The sequence below is a fragment of the Aptenodytes patagonicus genome, chromosome 6, assembly GCF_965638725.1.
Source record: "Aptenodytes patagonicus chromosome 6, bAptPat1.pri.cur, whole genome shotgun sequence".
In the NCBI taxonomy this organism is placed as follows: domain Eukaryota; kingdom Metazoa; phylum Chordata; class Aves; order Sphenisciformes; family Spheniscidae; genus Aptenodytes; species Aptenodytes patagonicus.
The window spans coordinates 53,152,507-53,171,066 of NC_134954.1; the positions used below are offsets into that span (position 1 = coordinate 53,152,507).

Genomic DNA, 18,560 nt, shown 5'->3' on the forward strand with positions numbered 1-18,560 from the left:
ATCATATAAGTATATAATTATATAAGCATTATGCTTACATTAGCAACTATGCTAAATAACATAAGATAATCAGTAGTTGCCTACTATTAGGAAGAAATTTTCCTTCCAGGAAGATGACTTTGTAGTTGTCCAGTGTGGGTTACTTTCTGTACCTACCACTGAAAAATTTGGTTTTGTTACTTTTAGTCTGATTTGACTTAGCAGAGTCTTTAGCTTTACATTATTTATAGCCATATTTTATAAGCTTCTAAGTAACAACAACTCCTTGGATGGCCTGATAGGGGCCATTTAAAAGACCTTCAGTGCACAAAAGCCCTTTCCACCACTCTTACAGTGCATGGGTGAGGGAGGTCACAGTGGGGGCAAATTTAAGATGGCTGCAATTTACTTCTATTCTAAGGTCCCTTTATGTTACTAAAGTGATGTAAATGTTTAAGTAAGAAGCACATTTAAAATTACCAAATGAAAGGGGCTAATCTCCAAAAGCTCCCTGCCCGATTTTTGTTGGCACAGAGAGAAGTTTTTAAGCTGCTATAACTGAAAGGCAGAAATTGTCCTCAGCAAAAACCAGTTTCTAGTGCCACTGGGTCTACAGAAGAAATCTACTAAAATCCCTTGTTGAGCTTCACCCCTTTCTCTCCCATCTGCTGAAAACTGTTTAATATATTACACACTGTCTAAGAAATTTTCTTCTTTCTAACAGGATTTAAACTCTTTACTTTTATAAAATATTAAGAACAGGATATGTTATGAACTATTAAGCAAAATACATTAATATTTCAGGATAATATATGTGAAAGGAAATAAATCAGAACAATGCTTCAATGGTATCAAAACCAAATGAGAAAATCTAAGCAATTCACGTTGATATGCTCCCACTGATCATGGTCATCACACTGACACATCTCCTGTACTCCTTTTCATGCATAAATCAATCAACCCAAATACACACATCTATCAATGTGGGAACAGAAGTTCAACTCTTTGGCCAGTTTTAATGTGACTGCATGGCTCTACAGCAAGCTGAGGATACGGCCTTTTATAATCTAAAGGCATATGTGTGCTCTAAAATGATGAGAGAAGGCTGCCTCACAGGGGTTATCTGGTGAGGGTAAAGTGAATTGATCAAAACCAAATGAGGAAACGGGGATAAGTTATGAAATAATAAAATGCACAGACTGGCATTGTGCACAGTTTTTAGCCAAGAAGTAGCAAAAATGAAAACACACTACTCAACAGCAGCTTTTAGATAGTAACTTCAGTATAAAAATACTAGTGACATTAAACTAATTTGAGAAATTATAGCAGATGTAGATAGTGGCATTGCACATAATGAGGAAAATATTGTATTTTACCCTTTCCATGCAATTAAAGACTGCTTAAAATCTCTTTGAAGTCCATTTCTGATGGCTGAGATTGATACAAGCATAACAGTTGGGAAGAAGAAAAAAGAAGAAACCTGAGGAATGTACTTAGGGAATGTTTGCATTTTGCTTGTGCTTTACTATTTAATGTTCTGAAGCTGCTCTTGTTAACTCAGGCCCCCATTCAGCAAAGCACTTAATCATGTGCTGAAATTTCATTGATTTCAGTGGGACTTAGGCTTTGGCTTAAGTGCTTCACTGAATTATATATTATTTTTCACTTTCTCTTACTTCTTTATGGAATTAATAGAACTACTCGGAGTAATGTATTACCCAGTGTAAGGTAAACTGTTGATTTTTAGACAGGTGACATAATACCTAACTGGAAACTTCACTACCATTTGACTAAATTGATAAACTCTAACTGCGCATGATGTGAACTGCAGTAATAATAAAACTTTATTTCCCAAAAAGTTTTCAAAAAGGAAGGATGGAACCACAAAGCATTGATATTGCTAGAACTCCGTGTGATCTATGCCAATATAGGAATAGAGTAAGTCATTTGACTCTTTTAAAATAGTATTATTTTTCATCCAGATATGTTACAAATTAATGGAGAATTTATATATTGCGTAGGAAAAGAAAAGTTATATGTTACTTTTGATGAGGTATCATAACAAATACTCATTCATGTTACATTTTGACAAAATGTAAAGAAACTGATCGGCACACATGCATTCATATTAATTGCCATTCATATTTGCACTGCATTTTTGAATATCATTGATTGATCTGCAGCTACTCACCAATTCTCTGTTTAAGGAGTCCCTAAATTTTAAAGGCTCTAAAGTGCCTTTAAAGTACATCTACCCAGATGTACAGCAGAGGAGAATGAAGAATGAACTGAAGGACTTCAATCTCTGGCAGGATTTTAACTTTTAGTTTCAACCTTCTGTCACATTTTGGGTGAAGAATGTGTGAAGGACAGTTCTTCCTGGAACAGCCGAATCCTTCTCTTATTCTCATGTGCCCTGCCTGATTTAATTTCTGTGTTTAATAGGAGAGACAAAGCTTTTGCTGAACTATTTCATTATCTTTTCTCCTTTCATACCCTGTTCTGGCTCAGGGATGCCCTGACTGCACTTGGGTTTCATTTCTCATGCCATCTTTCCTCGTCCTGTGGTCAAAAAGACGGTGCCAGTGAACCCTGGTAGTAAGAAATTATGTAGCTTAAGGAACAGGTGTGAACTGCACCTCCACAAGGAAGAAGGTTTGTTAGCACAGATGAGGGTAAACCCATTGGAGGGGAGATAAAAACAAGGATCCTAATTAGATCTATATAATACATGGTCAGATTTAATCAGCATGGTTTCTCAAAAAAAAAAAAAAAAGAATAATCGAGCAAATTTGTAAGGTGGTACACATGAACGTTTTACTTCCAAAAGTTTTTGACAAGAGCTTGTATGGAAAAGAAGCAAAGAATTGTCACAGATCAAAACTGTGGCTCAGAAACAGAAAGTAAAGAGTAAGATGAAATAGCTTCTGTCATGGAAATGGTTACCAGCAAAGCATCTCAGCGTTCCATAGAAGGTTACATATTGTTTCATTAAGGGTTTGAAAAGAAAGTGAAAAGCAAGTAGAAAAATTTGCAGGTGACATTTTTTTCCCTGCTACATATAAGAAGGCTGTGAAAATGTAGGAATCACTGGAATGCAGAGATACAGGTTAAGAAAGAAATTAAATACTTGCATGGATAACAAGAATAACTAGTCATAATGATGATTTCAGTCACAAGGACTATATGAAGCAGTGTGTGGAATGTTAGCTTTAAAACTGTTTTGCTTCTTATATTTGAAATAACTCTTCAAGTTAAACTTATGGTAAACTTATGGTAAAGTATAAACAATACTTTATAAGAAAAATATTTACAAGGTAAATTGAGACACATTTATTATTTTAGATGATACAGTTTTGTAGTGTTAAAAGCCATACACAGCACAGAATATTATAAAGGATAATGTTTAATACCAGTCTAATGAAATACAAAACATTTTCACTATGACCCCAAATGAAAGTTTTTAGTATAGAATTCTTTTAATCCAGTTCAGTTCCTTGATCTTATTTTTCACACAGCTCTACCAGCAGTTGTGCCAGCACAACAGAAGGGATGGCACAGGGTGGGAACAGCAGCTGGCAGGGGGAGCAGGGAAGAAGGGGTCGGAACTGTATAAACTAACCTTGCTGCTAAAGAAACGTGTCCGTTACCAACGTCAACACATACAGGTAGTGCTGCTCCTCTTTACTGGAATTATTTATAGAAATACAGCTAAATGGGACAATTTACAGCTGCAAAACCAAGTCTAAATTAGTGAAAGTTACTAGCTGGAATTGTATTTTTTGATATATTATATAATACACACGCACAAAGTTAATTGGAAGAGATTACCAGCATGAAAATACTCTTACCAGTATTAGTCAATAGAGTAAGTGAGGTTCAGCTTTGAGCAAAAGACACACCTCTTGAAGAAGGAGGAGATGGGGAACTGAGGAAGCTGTCATCTTCAGGGATAGATTCAACAGCTGACAATGATTTGTAATACTCATCCTCTCCATCCAGCACTTTGATTTGGCTTGAAAGAAAACAAACAACATTTATTAAGTTAAAAAATTAATTCTGTCAGTATCTTCAGAAATAGAAACTTCTCTGTGGATGTGAAAATGAAGAGTGCTAATACAAGAAAGGAAAAAGAAAGATGGGATGATTTGATGAGAAAGATACAGCTTTTATACATACTTTGACTTTGCTATTACTTTTTTATGATTGTACTCTGAATGGTTCTGAGGATCAGTGAAGTGCAATATAGTCTTTCAGTTTGGGTGTACAGAATGATAGACCAACTATTTGCCTCAAGTGGGCATTTCATTTGAGCAACGTGGCTTTTTTGTCTGTATATGTTCCACAAGTAGGGTATGATTTTGGTAACATATTTCAGCTGATGGTTTGCTGTGAACGTGAGCCAAAGACCACATCACCAATTTTTGGGGAAAGCCCTATTGACATCACGGGGCTTTCATTTTCCTGTGATGTACGATGAGCACTGCAGTCCCATGTTTGTGTTTTTATTCCCTGAACAGGAATACAGACTTTTTTAAACTAGGGGAGGGAGATAAAATAGACCAAAACTTGCGCAGTCATGCAAAATTTTGGGCTTTAATCTTGACTCAAAGACCTCCTATTCATACAGTTATATTCAGAAGATTAATTAAAAACAGAGGAAATAACACAGGAAGTTCTTGTACATTTTTGGAGTAGATGCATTTGCAAGACCAAGCATCCATCAGTTCTTTCTGGTCCATGTGATCAGTCAATGAAATATTTTGGCGACTGTGTAATAGTCAGCCTGGCTTTTGTAAATTGTTTTCAGTGATTTCTACCTATCACCAGGTGATAACTGCTCATGTGACAATGAATGAGAACTGACTCAGTTCAACAGAGAAGGAGCAACTCCCTTTCGGGCTGAGTGGCCTCTGTCAGTTCTTAAAATGTGCTCCCCCAGGAGGGCTGAAGCCCATTGTGAGTGTGCTGCTGCAAAGCTGGCAGGGCTTCTCTCCATGTTCTAGGTCAGAGAACTTCAGTTTCAACACCCTTCATCTGGCACCTTTCACTAGTGCTAAATGCACTTAAAAACATGAAGAAAGCTATTTTTTTGTAGCAGTAGTACTCGGAGAAAGCTGGGGAGCATATTTTATAAGAATCAGTTCTAGTGTCTGCAGACAGCAGTACATGCAAGTTTTACATTTGCTTCTGCAGAAAATGTCCAACGTCAATGCACAGAAATATGTTAACTGTTTATTTTTAGAAACCTCTCTAGAAAGTTTTGCATATTCTGTAATATCACAAAGGACTTCTTCTGTTTACAGTTGCTTAGAACTAAGAAGATAGATATTTACCCAAGTTTTCTTGGCTTCCTCTTGCTCCCTTGATATTCTAGAGTTCCCTGTGGAGAGGGCCAAGAACACACAGTCAAAGCAAAGCAGCAAGTCGTTAATTTTTAATTCAAAGTGATTTTGTGTTGAATGCAAGCAGATGCTGATAATATCAGAAGTCACAGCATAATTTTTTTGATCAAAGGGCTCAAGTGAGCCTGATGAAGCATGCATCTTGCTCGTCTTTGATAAACCACATCAATTATTCACCGTGAAGGCAGACATCCTGACATGAAAGCAACAGATAAAGAGCATAAGCACATGTTCAAGACGAGAGCAGAAGAACGTGGGGGTGGGGCTGGAGGGGCTGAAACAGGTATTAATAACAGAATTATTAACTGGAAACAAAGCCAGTAAAACAGCTTTATTGCCACTTTGAACTCACATTTAACTGGTTATAGTACATGTTGTCCTCAGGGCTATTCAGCATTTTGGGCTGCTGACATCGTCGACGAGGTGTTCTCAGCTTCTGTTCAAGACAGTTTTCTGAACCTACAGTAAGATAACACAATTTAGTTTTAAGCTGTGCCAGGTGCTGTGAATGTCTTACTGTATTTTAGTCTGTAAACAGTCTTTTCTTCTGTCCTATTTGGTCCTGGATTTACTAGCAAGTCTGTCCTATCCAAAGTAAGCACACAGAAACTTGGGGATCTTTGTTTTCTCTTTTGAAACTTAGTTCAAACACAAGGTTTTAAGCAGACCTTCATTTTTACTTTTATAACATTTTTTATTCTTCCATATATCTGTATCACACAGCTCCTTATTCCTTTCACACTTTATCTTAGTATCTTTTGTTATCTAAGCAGGAAATGAGGTATATTGTGACTAGCTAGGGATATATCATTCATCAGTAGCAAAACTGTTTTTCTACAGTAGACAGTAATAAAGCTTTTTGACTGATCAGACTTAGTCTATTATCATCATTTTTATTATATAAAAAGGCTACCTTCTTGACATGGCTCTCTGTTTAATCAGAGTAATCGGACCTGTTTGGAATTATGCTTTCTTAATATAATTTGTGATGTGCTGTAAAGTAACAGTTACTTAAAGTCATCTGGAAAGCAGAGTTTAAAGATGAAGGAAATATTTCAGAAGGGGTGGATTCTGAAAAGAACTAACAGCCTTTTTATTCCTTTTTTTTTGTATTAAGGAAAACAGACATCATGGTGTGCTGTACTCTATTTTACCAGGTGTTTTCTGTGGCACATCCTCTAGATTACCACAACAACTGTTTTCAGGATAAATCAGAATCACTAGGTTACTAAAAGACACTGTGGGGGGTAAGGAAAGGTCATTTACTTTTCAGATAATTCTCCCAATGCCCTTGACTTTTCTGATATCTCCCTGTTAAAAATTATTTTAGTGACAGTATGAATAAGAACAGTTTTTGGTGGCACTGAAGGAAAAATATACATCTTATCACATTTGCATTCCACACTGCATGGGAAACTTGCTCCGATACAAAAGACCAGCACAAAGATCAAGTAGCACGAGTTCCTTTAAACACTTCAAAACTGAAGTCAATATGGCTTGTGCGAATGCAAGGGCTCTAATCTCACAAATCCATTTGTAAGATCTGGCCTTAAGGAGCAGGTAATATTACAAAGGAGGTTTATTATACACCCAGGTTTACAGTTTGCAACTATTGTACTTTTCTGCAATTACTGAGTGAGGTAGAGGAGGTGGCTGAACTTCGGCCTTTTCAGCCAAATGACTGACTGTTCTGGGAGATTTTCTCTCTTTCACTGTCTTTCTCCCTCTCAACAGTAAAATTTGAAAGATACTAGCTTCCTCTCAGGATGGGACTGCAATGTCTGTGTGGGAGGGGAGCACTTGTTTCGTGCCAACCATCATGTTCCCTCACAACACCTGGGAGGGATGGTGGGTTAAATGGCCACCAGGGAACTGACTGCAGAGCTGGGTCTAAAATTCAAAAACAATTTTATAGAGAAAGGTTACATTTCTCCAGTAATACAAAATAACTTTTAAATAATATGCTCATGCTGCTTGCTAATTTCATACCCAAACCTTCAATGCTTTATACTTTCAAGTTCAGTAAACCTTTATATTTTCGCTAATGTGACGGCTGAGCCTGAACCTTTGCTACTTACCTGTATTGTATATAACCAGACAAGGCAGAAGCTGTTCCAGAAAATACTTCTGGGAAAATTGGGTGCCCAATTTGGGCAAATATGCCCAAAGTCATATCTATGTCTTTGGAAAGTTTTTTCTCTAATATTTAGATAGGACACAGGTGCAATTTTGTTCTCTCTGAAGTCTCTGGAAGTTTTGCAGAAGACCTGCCGTAACTACATTCTACTCTCTGTTTGCTCTGAAAGTTACTCAAATTGACCTTAGAGCTTTCTGTCTCAGGACAGCAGGGTCTGCAATTTTTGCAAGCAATGTTTTCAGTTGCAAGGCCATGAGAGTTCCTTTTTACAGCAATGTAGTTCTTGAATACCTCTCCACAAATAATTTTTTTATTCTAGCAAGAGGCTGGTATGAATGAAGGCTCAGGTCCTCACGGTTCTGTGTAATTTCACACACCTCTCTGCAGCTTGCCAGAAGTAAAAACACAGCACACAAATATTTAGAAATTTTCAAACAGTATGATAATATGATGGGGTATTCATTTTTCCTTTCCCCCAAATGCTGTCGTGGCCTTCATGTTATTTTTTCAAAACACCTATATGTATAGTCTTTGTTTTTAAAATGTCTTTTATTCATTAGGATTCTGAGACACTAATATATTGCGCTAGCTTTTTATCCTGACACTTAATTATTTCTCTGTATTCTATGGGTGGTCTGCAGCTTGTGTCCTCCAAAGGAAATACCCTTTCAGTGGGTCCATTTGTCTTAGTGTTTAGTAGCATACTACACGAACAGTACAAAATCTGGTAACATTTATCATAAACTACCATATCTGGAGAAAACGGTATTAACATGTGCTCAACACTCAGCAGTTGAATAGGCATTTTAAATGCTGTTCTAAAATATTTTGCTTTGATGACAAACTTAAAGCCACCAATAAGAAAAAAAGTCACTTGCCATTTTAATAGCAATAGCAGCAGCACCAGTATCATTAACAGGGTATTGTCTACAGTGCACCCAAATTGTGCCAAGTGCCTCTGGCATATCCAGGCTCCTGAGTTTCCTACAAATTTCGAGACCAGATGCGAGAGCGAGAACATGCACTTCCTTCAGGTTGTCCTTTAGCACGGTTTTTTAACGGTGCCCCCCTTTTGTCTGGAAGAAAACCTTTCCTTTGTAACTCTAAGCGCAGAAATTTCTCAGGTTACCATTTCTTTATTGGTAAATTCCTTACCGCAGTGCAGAAATAACACAGAGTAGGCAAAATGCCTTCTGGCAAGTGCACTATGTCAGCTGATCTAGCAAGTGTAGGATAGCTGAGGTTCTGGGCATCCTCCTCCTTTCCTCGCTCGAACCCAGAGAGGCTGATACACATGGGTGAGCGGGCTCATGTGGATGCTTCCCTAAAGCTACCACAAAATTGATGTTGCTTACAGTGAAGGGAATTAGAAACTGACAAATGGGTAAATCTGTTGGAGTATAAAGTATTTATAAGTAAACAAACCGATGGCATTTCTGTTTACTCCTCTATTACCACTACTGGTTATCCTTTTTATTTCTCTGATACATAAGAGCCCAAGCCAATAGACCAGGACCTTGCAGCGCTCAGACAGATTAAAAAGACGTGTGTTTTGAACTAAATGCAAAATCAAACATCCGAGTTACATTTTTAAGAACTGGGAATTGCATAGTTGGAAAGCAGTGTCTCCAGGAGAGACTTGGGAATCATCACAGATATTCAGCTGAATATGAAGTAGACTGGGTGCAAAGCAGAGGACTACTCAATAGAAATAGGAAAACAGTTTTATCGTTGAGTGCAAAATTATTTTAAAGTGGGTGCTGTAAACTGCAGAATGTTTTGAGAACAAGAACAATCTGAAATCTGGAAAACCTGCCATATGGTGAGAAATTTAAGAAGACTGTTCTATTTCATTTTTTTCAAAAGAAGATTAAGAGAAGATCTGAAGCAAGTCTAAACCCCTGCATAGAAGGTGGAGGGCTTTTCACCTTCGGAAACAAAAGTCTGAACTGTCTCATGGTCAGAAGTGGAAGAAAATTTCAGACCAGAAATACAGCACATAGTGAAAGCAATCAGTCAGGAGAAAAAAAATATTTAGCAGTATGATGGAAGCTCAGGTTGAGATTGGAAGCTTTTAGAAAAGGTATGTTTTGACTCAAGCTAAAGTTAAAAACTATTCAAGATATGACATGGATCACTTCTAGCTTAATATGAACTCATTTCTCTAATGTGATTTTTATCATGAGTCTCAATCTGCAGAAGATTTTGTATTGATCTTTTGATTTCTGGGATATACTTTCACCTCTGAATTTCCATGTGATTCTTCTTCTTTGCTTTCTTATGGCTGAAGTGGAAATATTTTTCTTCAATTAGCCATCACATCCATCATACTGACACTTTTTATGACATCTTTTGGCTTGGAGATGATTAGCACATTTCTTATGCCATATCTTATTTAAATGATTTTTCTGTTTAAAAATCCATCCTTTCCCTAAGCAGCAAAGGACTCTTTCAGAAATGCACAAACTGCCAAACAGTAAGATTTAATGAAAGACTTCAAAATGCTCTTTAGCACTAACACGAGGACTTTTGCATCTAGGATTTGGGCCCTGACCAATACTTTCAAAACAGTACCTGCAAAAACATATTTTTCTAATGACTTCCCATGAGGCAGATGACTTCACTTGATATTCAGTGAAGATCTCATCTTAGATGTCCTGTTTCTCCTGCTTATCTTGATATTGAAAACTTGGGGACCAGGCACTGGGCACATTCTTCAGAGGAACTGAGAATGATCAGATTTTGCTCTCTGAAATGAAGCTAGGGTCTTCATAAACTGTTCATGATTAAACCCTTGCTTCAAAAACCCCTTGATGCTGATGACCTCGCCAAACGTTGCTAATTTTTCCTACATGGAGAATTCTGCGGAGAAAATGGTGATGAGGCAGCTACAACTGCATTTGGAACTTGTAAAATCCACTGATGTGAGTCAGATTGTTTTAAGGTTGGTGCAGCACAGAGGGGGCTCTAAACTCTGGATGACATCTTACCTTTGGCAAGGAATGCACAGGAGGGATCTTTGCCAATGTGTCAGTGCCACAACGCAGGCTGCGTTGCCAATTCCCTTGCTGAAGGGACTCCATCCACTACAACACATATCGAAGGGTGGATCTGAGTACTCTAATTTTCCTTCTGAAGCCATTTACCCAAAGCAGGTTTGGAAGGGGTTAGTCTTGTCTCTTTTTCTGTTATAGGTGAAAACAAACCTAATATCACAGGAAGGGTAGTCCTTCTCTAATTACTCAGCCGGGCAGATATAGAGTACGAGAAGGGGCAGCCTGCTAAAGGAAAAGTAATGTGGCCATTTAGGGGATCATAACTATTCTTAACAGAGTAAGCAAATAAAGTAGATAAATCCGTATGACCAAGAAAAATAGTAAGCATGTGGCTGATTTCCAATCTATAATATCAGATGAAACATGAAAGTGCAACCCTTAATTATAAGCAAATATTAGCACAGACTCATGGGATCTCATCATAACATCTCAAGGTCTACATTCATGAAAATTTAAGCAATGTTTAAAATCATGTTAATTTGTTCTTTGTTTGTTTCTTTTCCTGCCAGTCTAATTTATTCCAAAAGACTTTGGTTCTCAAGCCTGGATATATTGATCATGCCTATGTAAAGCATTGTTATAGCCTGGGGAGAAGACTTTTGTGGAAAAACTTGTCTTTGTTCTCCTTTGATAATTTATATGTATTTTGATGTTTTCAAGCTTTTCCAGTTTTGAATCATTTTTCAAGGCAGCAAGTTAACTTCACTTTTTCTCTTGAAGTCTTAGGCAAATGCAGAAATGACCTCACAGACAATGATAATATATATCCTCCTCCTGGACTGGATGCTAAGTGGATAATTATGTGCAGCATGTTGATTTCAAGGAACAGCTACATTTTCTTCTGTGCCATACAAGTCTGTTCAAGCAGAGGACTCAAGGGGCTAGTGATTCTGGTCCCACTCATATCAGTGTTAAATGGGAGTGACTGAATGTCACTTATGCAGTAAAAAATGCTGTAAATGAACTAGGCTTTATGATTTTAATTATTTCAGCTTTATTTTAAAAAAGAGAGATTTACAAAGGGCACATAATACTGTTTGGCCATGTGTTCATACAAATGTATTTTCCTCCCTTTCTCATTCCCATGATTCTCCACCATTTGCACAAATTTGCATCACACCATAAATGCAAAATGGGAGTAAAATGAAAAACTTGCCTGAGAAGCAGAGTGAATACTCAGGCAGTTAGCCCCCACTGATCTCCTGCTGTGCCTACCTGCCAAGCCAGTTAACGCAGAACTATCTTGCACATCCCTGTACTAAACTGCGGTCAGTGTGACTTTAGTATGAGCACACATTAAGAGATACCAGGCCCACATCACAGGGTATTTGTACGCTGCCTGTTAAATGCTACCAACTATAAATGCATCAGAAATGAGAACAGGATAACAGGTCTAATAGGCTTCACAGAACAAGTACTGTAGAATAATCTGTAGCTTCATTTGGGAATAATGATGTTATCAGGTCCATGCTATATACTATAAATTTAATTATATTATGGTAGTTCTGCAAAAATGCTGGAGGCTGATAGAAAATAAACACTGTCTCTGAAAGATTTTAATCTCAGTGCAGGCAAAACCACACCAAGAGACAGCAACATAGGGTAGGAGAGAATAAAGAGCAAGACTACTTGGTGACTTAAGTAATGAGGTATGTCTCTAATATCTTCTTTTCCCTTCTGAGGTTAATGAGAGTGGAAAGACAGAACTACAGGAAAGAGAAATGGACAGGAAAAAGACAAAAAAATGAAACAATCTCAGTAAGACTGAGAAACTAAGGAAGAGGAGAAAAGGGAATAAACAACCATTAATGGTGAAGCAGTAGAACCTAAGTTCTGGCATCAGAGGATTTGATTAATCTAGTAACATCAGGAGCCTGGAGGCATATTGGCATATTTAATACTATTAACAATTGTAATTCTCTCCAGGATACATCATGCTTACCTAGCAGTAGCTTCAGAGCTCTGCAAATGTTCAATAAGGCCATCCATTCTGTTGATATAATGAGATACAGTATGACAGGAACCATTCTTGCCACCAAATTCCCTCGTTCCCTTCCTCTACAGAAGAGTGTCCAGCAATATTTATAGGGGCTGGTGCTCTTCATGCTGCTAGTGACAAGCAAGCATGGAAAGAACAATAAATCAGATGTCCTTTGAGGAGTTACAAGGCCTCAGCCCTTGTTAACTCTCACAAAATATCTTACTGGACCTTCACATAAGTGTTGCTAAGGGAAAGGATGTTAACTACTTTAAAAAATACATATTAATGCTTAGAAAGAGTGATTAATCCTTAGCAAATCCTGCAACTCCGGTGTACTCAAAGCTCTTACTTGGAGAGTAGGTAAGAATAATAAGTTCGATTTAACTATTTTCAGTGTCAAGTGCTTTGTAGTATAAGTCTACAGCTCCAAATGTAGTTACCAGATTCACTGAAAACACAGAATCTGGAGGGGTAAAAAGTCCTATAATAGAAAGATTTAAAATAAAACAAAACCAAGCTTCATGATCACCTCAGATCCCCCACACAACTGTGGTGAACTAGAATTCTGTTTATTCAGATGGAGTGTGCTCGCAGTGCCAAGAGGCATAGACTGCTAGGGAAATTAGTGTAGCCTCTTTGATGTCATGTGCATCCCAGAATCTGTAACACACTGCTAAAACCATGAGCACAGCCTTTTGTTTATAACCCTAAACAGAACCATTTGAATACACACACTGAAAGAACTCGTAACAGAAGCAATGCATTTTCTTCCACCCAGTGATTCATTACTTACGGCTTCATTTTGGATACTGCAGTTCTATGCAAAGCCATATGCTTTATATTATAAAGCACACTAAGCAAATCCTAAGTTTTTCAAGATGGTATGTAAAGGCTGTTTTTGCATCTGTTTGTTGCCAACAACCCAGATGATACTGTAATTAGAACAACAAATATTTTATGTGAAATCAATCATTTAGCTGTCTCTGAACCCTGAGACAATGGCTTTTAGATACACTTTGTTGGGAAACAAGATCCATAAATAGTTAGAATCTTGGCTTTTGTTGTTTTCCCTTCCAACACAATTCTGATCCTTCAGTATTTGTCAGTTCTTTCAGTTTCTATTGTGAGTGATTTAACTGTAGAGGGAAAAGGCAGAGATTAAACAAAGCATACCAAAGAACTAAACTGTCAGTGACTAACACGGGTAAGATTCAAACCTGTCAGCAAACAGCATGCTTCTACAAGTACTGTCCTGAAGATATGTCTTCCGATACACCTTAAATATACACAACCCCTCATACACCCTGCATGTAATAACATCTAATAGTGGGTTCCAGAGGTGTGGCAACTAGTCAACTAACCAGTCAAAGCCCAAGAGGTTTACACAGCTACAACTTTAACTTCAGGAAAAAAATCATGCCAAACCATCCTGAATGGCAGAAACTACTTCTGGACAATGAAGAACACTTAACTGATGATTATTTTTCTTCCCCTCCTTAAACTTGACCCAAGGCGGTTGTGGAAGCTGCTTTTCGGTTAATTCTTGTGATCTTTTCAGAAGAGACAGTTACTGACGAAAACCAGGACATTTCAGGTATGCTGGAATTACTACATATCACAGCATAGTTCCTGGTTTTAGAAGGCCTGCTTAATCCAATAGCCACCAGGTGATAAGAAATAGCTATCTTACATTATCATGTGAGGTAAGTGATGTCTCTCTTGCTGTTTGAGTGATGCTGTATAATCAATACAAGTGAATCAAGAATTTCACAGGGGAAAAACCTACTGAGAGCAATTAAATACGAAGAGATCACTTCCGGATCGTGAAACCCCTGAGCCACAAACCATGCTAGGCTGGAGAGTGTTCTGGGCAAATATCTCTGCTTGCCCTACTTTTGTACTATACCCTAGGCTTTTGCTCTTGGTTACTGTCAGAGAGAGGAAATTAGGTTAAATAGACTTGGATTGGACTGGAAATGCTCTTTCTTATGGTGGTTGGTTTTTTTGTTTGTTTCTTTGTTTGTTTTTTGTTTGGTTTTTTTTTTTTGGTGAGGTTGCTATCATTCAAATGACCAGAAAAGAAATCCACTTAAAATAAGTTCAGGCAGACAAAATCCCCAAGAGACAACTGAACCTGCGGTTGAGGTAACTCCTCACAAGGTACATATCAGAGTCTTCAATGCAAAAATCATTTCAAGGTCAACTTTAACTGCTTATGGCAGGATGGTTATATTACACTTGCCTTTTTGTTAGCACTGCACCAGATCAGCCTGAGCTTCTGGAAGGCAGAAGTAGAAATCCCATGCAAAGAGGAATACAAAGGAAAGCCATGCATTCTTCAATTTTCTGGACATGCCCCATTTTCCCTTCTCTGTAAGTATTTGTCTGAGGTACTAGTCTTGAAGTAGAAACACTGGGACACCTCCACAGGCACTGTGCACCCAGAGGCTTGCCATGATGCAAGCTTGTCCCACCAGCATTATATCATAGCTGGGACTCAGCCTGTTGGTGCAGTTTATTTATTTAGTGAAGTTAAAGAAAATAGGATTAGAAAGAACCTCAAGTGACTATTTTGTCCTTCCCTGCCTTCCAAAGTAAAACCACATCTCATGTTGGATGTATGAGAAATTTTCAAAATTGCTCAGAAACAAAAGATACCAAAAAAATCCTCACAAACATAGCATCAACAATGGAGCCACTCATTATTACTTCTGCACAATAAGATGACAGCTATTCCTTCAAAGAAGTATTAGGATGATGATTTAGTCAATCTGATTGATTAAAGAGCTTTGGCAACTTTAAAGTACAAATCCCAAATATCATTACAGTATCATCAATTTTAGAGATATTCTCCAAAGTACATTTGGATCTGCTAATGCACAAGTTTTTAAACTGCAGAGTGTGGATCTCAATAGCTGCATATCATGTGCTAATATGCCTCAGAAAACTCACTGGACACTTGGCGCTGGTTCATCTTGTGGATTCTAGCTAAGAAAAGCAAAGCATATGGGGAAAAAGATGAAACAAACATAAAAAGTAAACACTGTGATTAACTTTTAAAAATAAAAAGTCAAACCATTCAGTGCATTAGAGAACAGTAACAAATCACAAATACCTTTCTAATACTGCTTATCTACAGAGCCAACTACTGAAGTCGCCAAAAATGCATCATACAAATGTGGGGAGTTAGTCTGTGCAATCAAAAGTAGGGCAGCAGGCAATCTGTAAGTTCACGCTCAGTTAAGATGTGGTTCATAACGGGCCTGTGTTTCAGAGTTGTTGTTCTAGCATGTAGCCTGGATGCTTTTAAAGGTAATCCCTCACCTTCTTCCAAACTGTAATAATAGCATTTTTATCCCATACCCTCAGAGATTAAGCCACTTGATTGACTTTGAATTCTGGACACACAGGAAATTTGTATTAATTTAGCATAATGATGAGGCGCAATAAAGGCTCTGTGGAACCACAACAGCATGGTCTCTAAGGTTTTGTTCGTTACAGAAACACAATTTGCATATCTGAAGGCTTGAAACCATGGGTCCATATTGATACAACTAGTATCTCAAATTTGAGTGTAGCAGATTCAGCATATATTTCAAAGAATAAATGGTAGAAGCCCAAGATAAAACTCTCAGTAGATTTCTTCATTAAGAAAGAAATTTTTTTCTGAATTCAAGGTAGTTGGCAGCAGTAACTTTTAAAGGAAGTATTAAAGAAAGCTTGACTGAAGCCTGCGAAAATGCCACTAGTTAGATATTTGCTTCCTAGTGTTGCTACAGTGATTTGGTCTGACATTTGTAAATGTTGGAAGTAAAGAAGATTTCTTGGCGAGATAAAGGAAACTAATGCTGCTGACCTATGTGCTACAGTGATCCATTCCTTTAAGTTGTTAATTGCTACTGGGACTCCTAACATTAGACCTACAATTAGTGACAGTTCACAAGTGATCTACAAATCAAACTCAGGCCAGTAAATTCTGAGGGAATATTTTGAAAGAGAAACTGAAGAAGCATGAGCAAACTATTCAGTCAATGACAGAGTTAGAAAAATAAGTAGGACTAGAAAAAACCTTCAGGCTTTAAAGATGTCTGTATCCTGTGAAAGAGCATCTAGGTTTTTTTCCTCCTTCCAAATCCAAATCACAAACCTTTTATTGACAACTTACACTATGAATCTCATGGTAGAATGCTGGACACGTATAAAAATAAGGGGTCATTATTTCCAGAGGGGTAGTTCATTAACTTTCATCCTGAAAAGGGAGATGGGAGCTTCCAGCAGTAGCAAAGTGTATTCAGAAAACGTAGAAAAGGCGTTTAAAGAAAACTGAGGGAGGTCTGCAAAGAATTTCAACACTGGGATCTCAATCCTAATAAACCAATTTTAGGCTATGTATTTCATGATCCCTAACCACACCACCTGCAGTAAGAGTTCGGGGAGTGCAAAGCACATAGAATATGAGTACTTTTCATCCAGTCCTTCCTAAAAGCATTTAAAGAAAAATTTGGCAAAGACTTCAGCTCATGGGAGCAGAGGAAGACATACACATATGTGCACATATACAAATAAAGTGAGTTGAATTTCCGATATTATAGTGACTTGCTTATGTGACAATATGTTGTTTTGTTCTGAAATCACCTTTCTTGACAGGGCACAGCTTGCATTAGTACATCAGCTCACTGTATTATATTCCCCTCTGAACACAGTCTTTGTACTTGAGTGTCACTTACTTTAAATTGGTAAATGCTACAGAATTAGTTGGATTTTTTATTTTTCTCATAAATACATGACTAATTCTAGTGACTTTGATGACATTTTATTCCTCAGAGCTTAACGAACCTTTCTTTACCAAAGTGAGTGGTGATTTCAGGGTTCAAACTGAGGCACCAGGAGGGCTGATTTTTAAACCATTACAGCTCACCCCTTCTGGAAAATCAAGCTCCTTCATGGTGTCTTAGTGTAGGTACACGGAATTTCTTGTCACTCCAGAAAATACAGACTAAGTGATTTCAGAAGTTTTTTGGGGGAGTTGATTTGGACAGGTTTTCTACGTCTTAACTACTACAGATCTTTGATTTTTTTCAACCCCTTTCTTACAACTCTGTACTAGATTCTTGGCTGGTAATTGAATAATATATCCCTATAGGATAGCTTGTGATATAGCAACATCAAATTCTGTTCGTGTCCTGATTCTTTACTTGGGTCTGTGGGTATTGCAGAGCATGCAAAGTTGTGAATTAACACTTTATTAGTTACTGTGCACTAATTGCTTGTGTGAATGACCTACAAAGGACCACACAGAGTTACAGCATGAATAAACTAGTGCATTGCAAGTGTACCTATTGCCACGGAATGCCACTTCTGATTTATCTGTTTCAGATAGCTGAGAAGTATGGCCATATTAACATAACTCTCTTCCATAACACATCCTGCTTCTCAGTAGGACTAATTAGCTTAGGCACGGCACTGCACTCATCCGGCTATACTGCCTCCAGGGTCTGATTCATATCTAGCTTGAGCAGCTTTGCAAAGCACTGGCATGCGTTGAGTCGCTGTATCATAAATTTCGTAGAATCATAGAATAGTTTGGGTTGGAAGGGACCTCTAAAGGTCATCTAGTCCAACCCCCCTGCCGTGGGCAGGGACATCTTCAACTAGATCAGGTTGCTCAGAGCCCCGTCCAACCTGACCTTGAATGTTTCCAGGGATGGGGCATCTACCACCTCTCTGGGCAACATGTGCCAGTGTTTCACCACCCCCAGCGTAAAAAATTTCTTCCTTATATCTAGTCTATATCTACCCCCCTTTAGTTTAAAACCATTCCCCCTTGTCCTATTGCAACAGGCCCTGCTAAAAAGTTTGCCCCCGTCTTTTTTATAAGCCCCCTTTAAGTACTGATAGGCTGCAATAAGGTCTCCCCGAAGCCTTCTCTTCTCTAGGCTGAACAACCCCAACTCTCTCAGCCTTTCTTCATAGGAGAGGTGTTCCACCCCCTGATCATTTTC

At 37.9% G+C, this 18,560-nt stretch overlaps 1 protein-coding gene across 1 annotated transcript in view; it reads right to left on the reverse strand.

Moving 5' to 3' along the window:
• Positions 1–3,795: 3,795 nt before the first annotated feature.
• The window catches only part of MYO3B (myosin IIIB), a 200,858-nt gene continuing 186,093 nt past the window's right edge, over positions 3,796–18,560 (reverse strand). The window contains exons 34-36 of the mRNA XM_076340762.1: positions 5,737–5,843; positions 5,316–5,362; positions 3,796–3,994 (exon numbers count right to left, since the gene is read on the reverse strand). Coding sequence (XP_076196877.1) covers positions 3,859–3,994; positions 5,316–5,362; positions 5,737–5,843 — 290 coding nt within the window. The 3' untranslated portion in view covers positions 3,796–3,858. The remainder of the gene's footprint in view (positions 3,995–5,315; positions 5,363–5,736; positions 5,844–18,560) is intronic.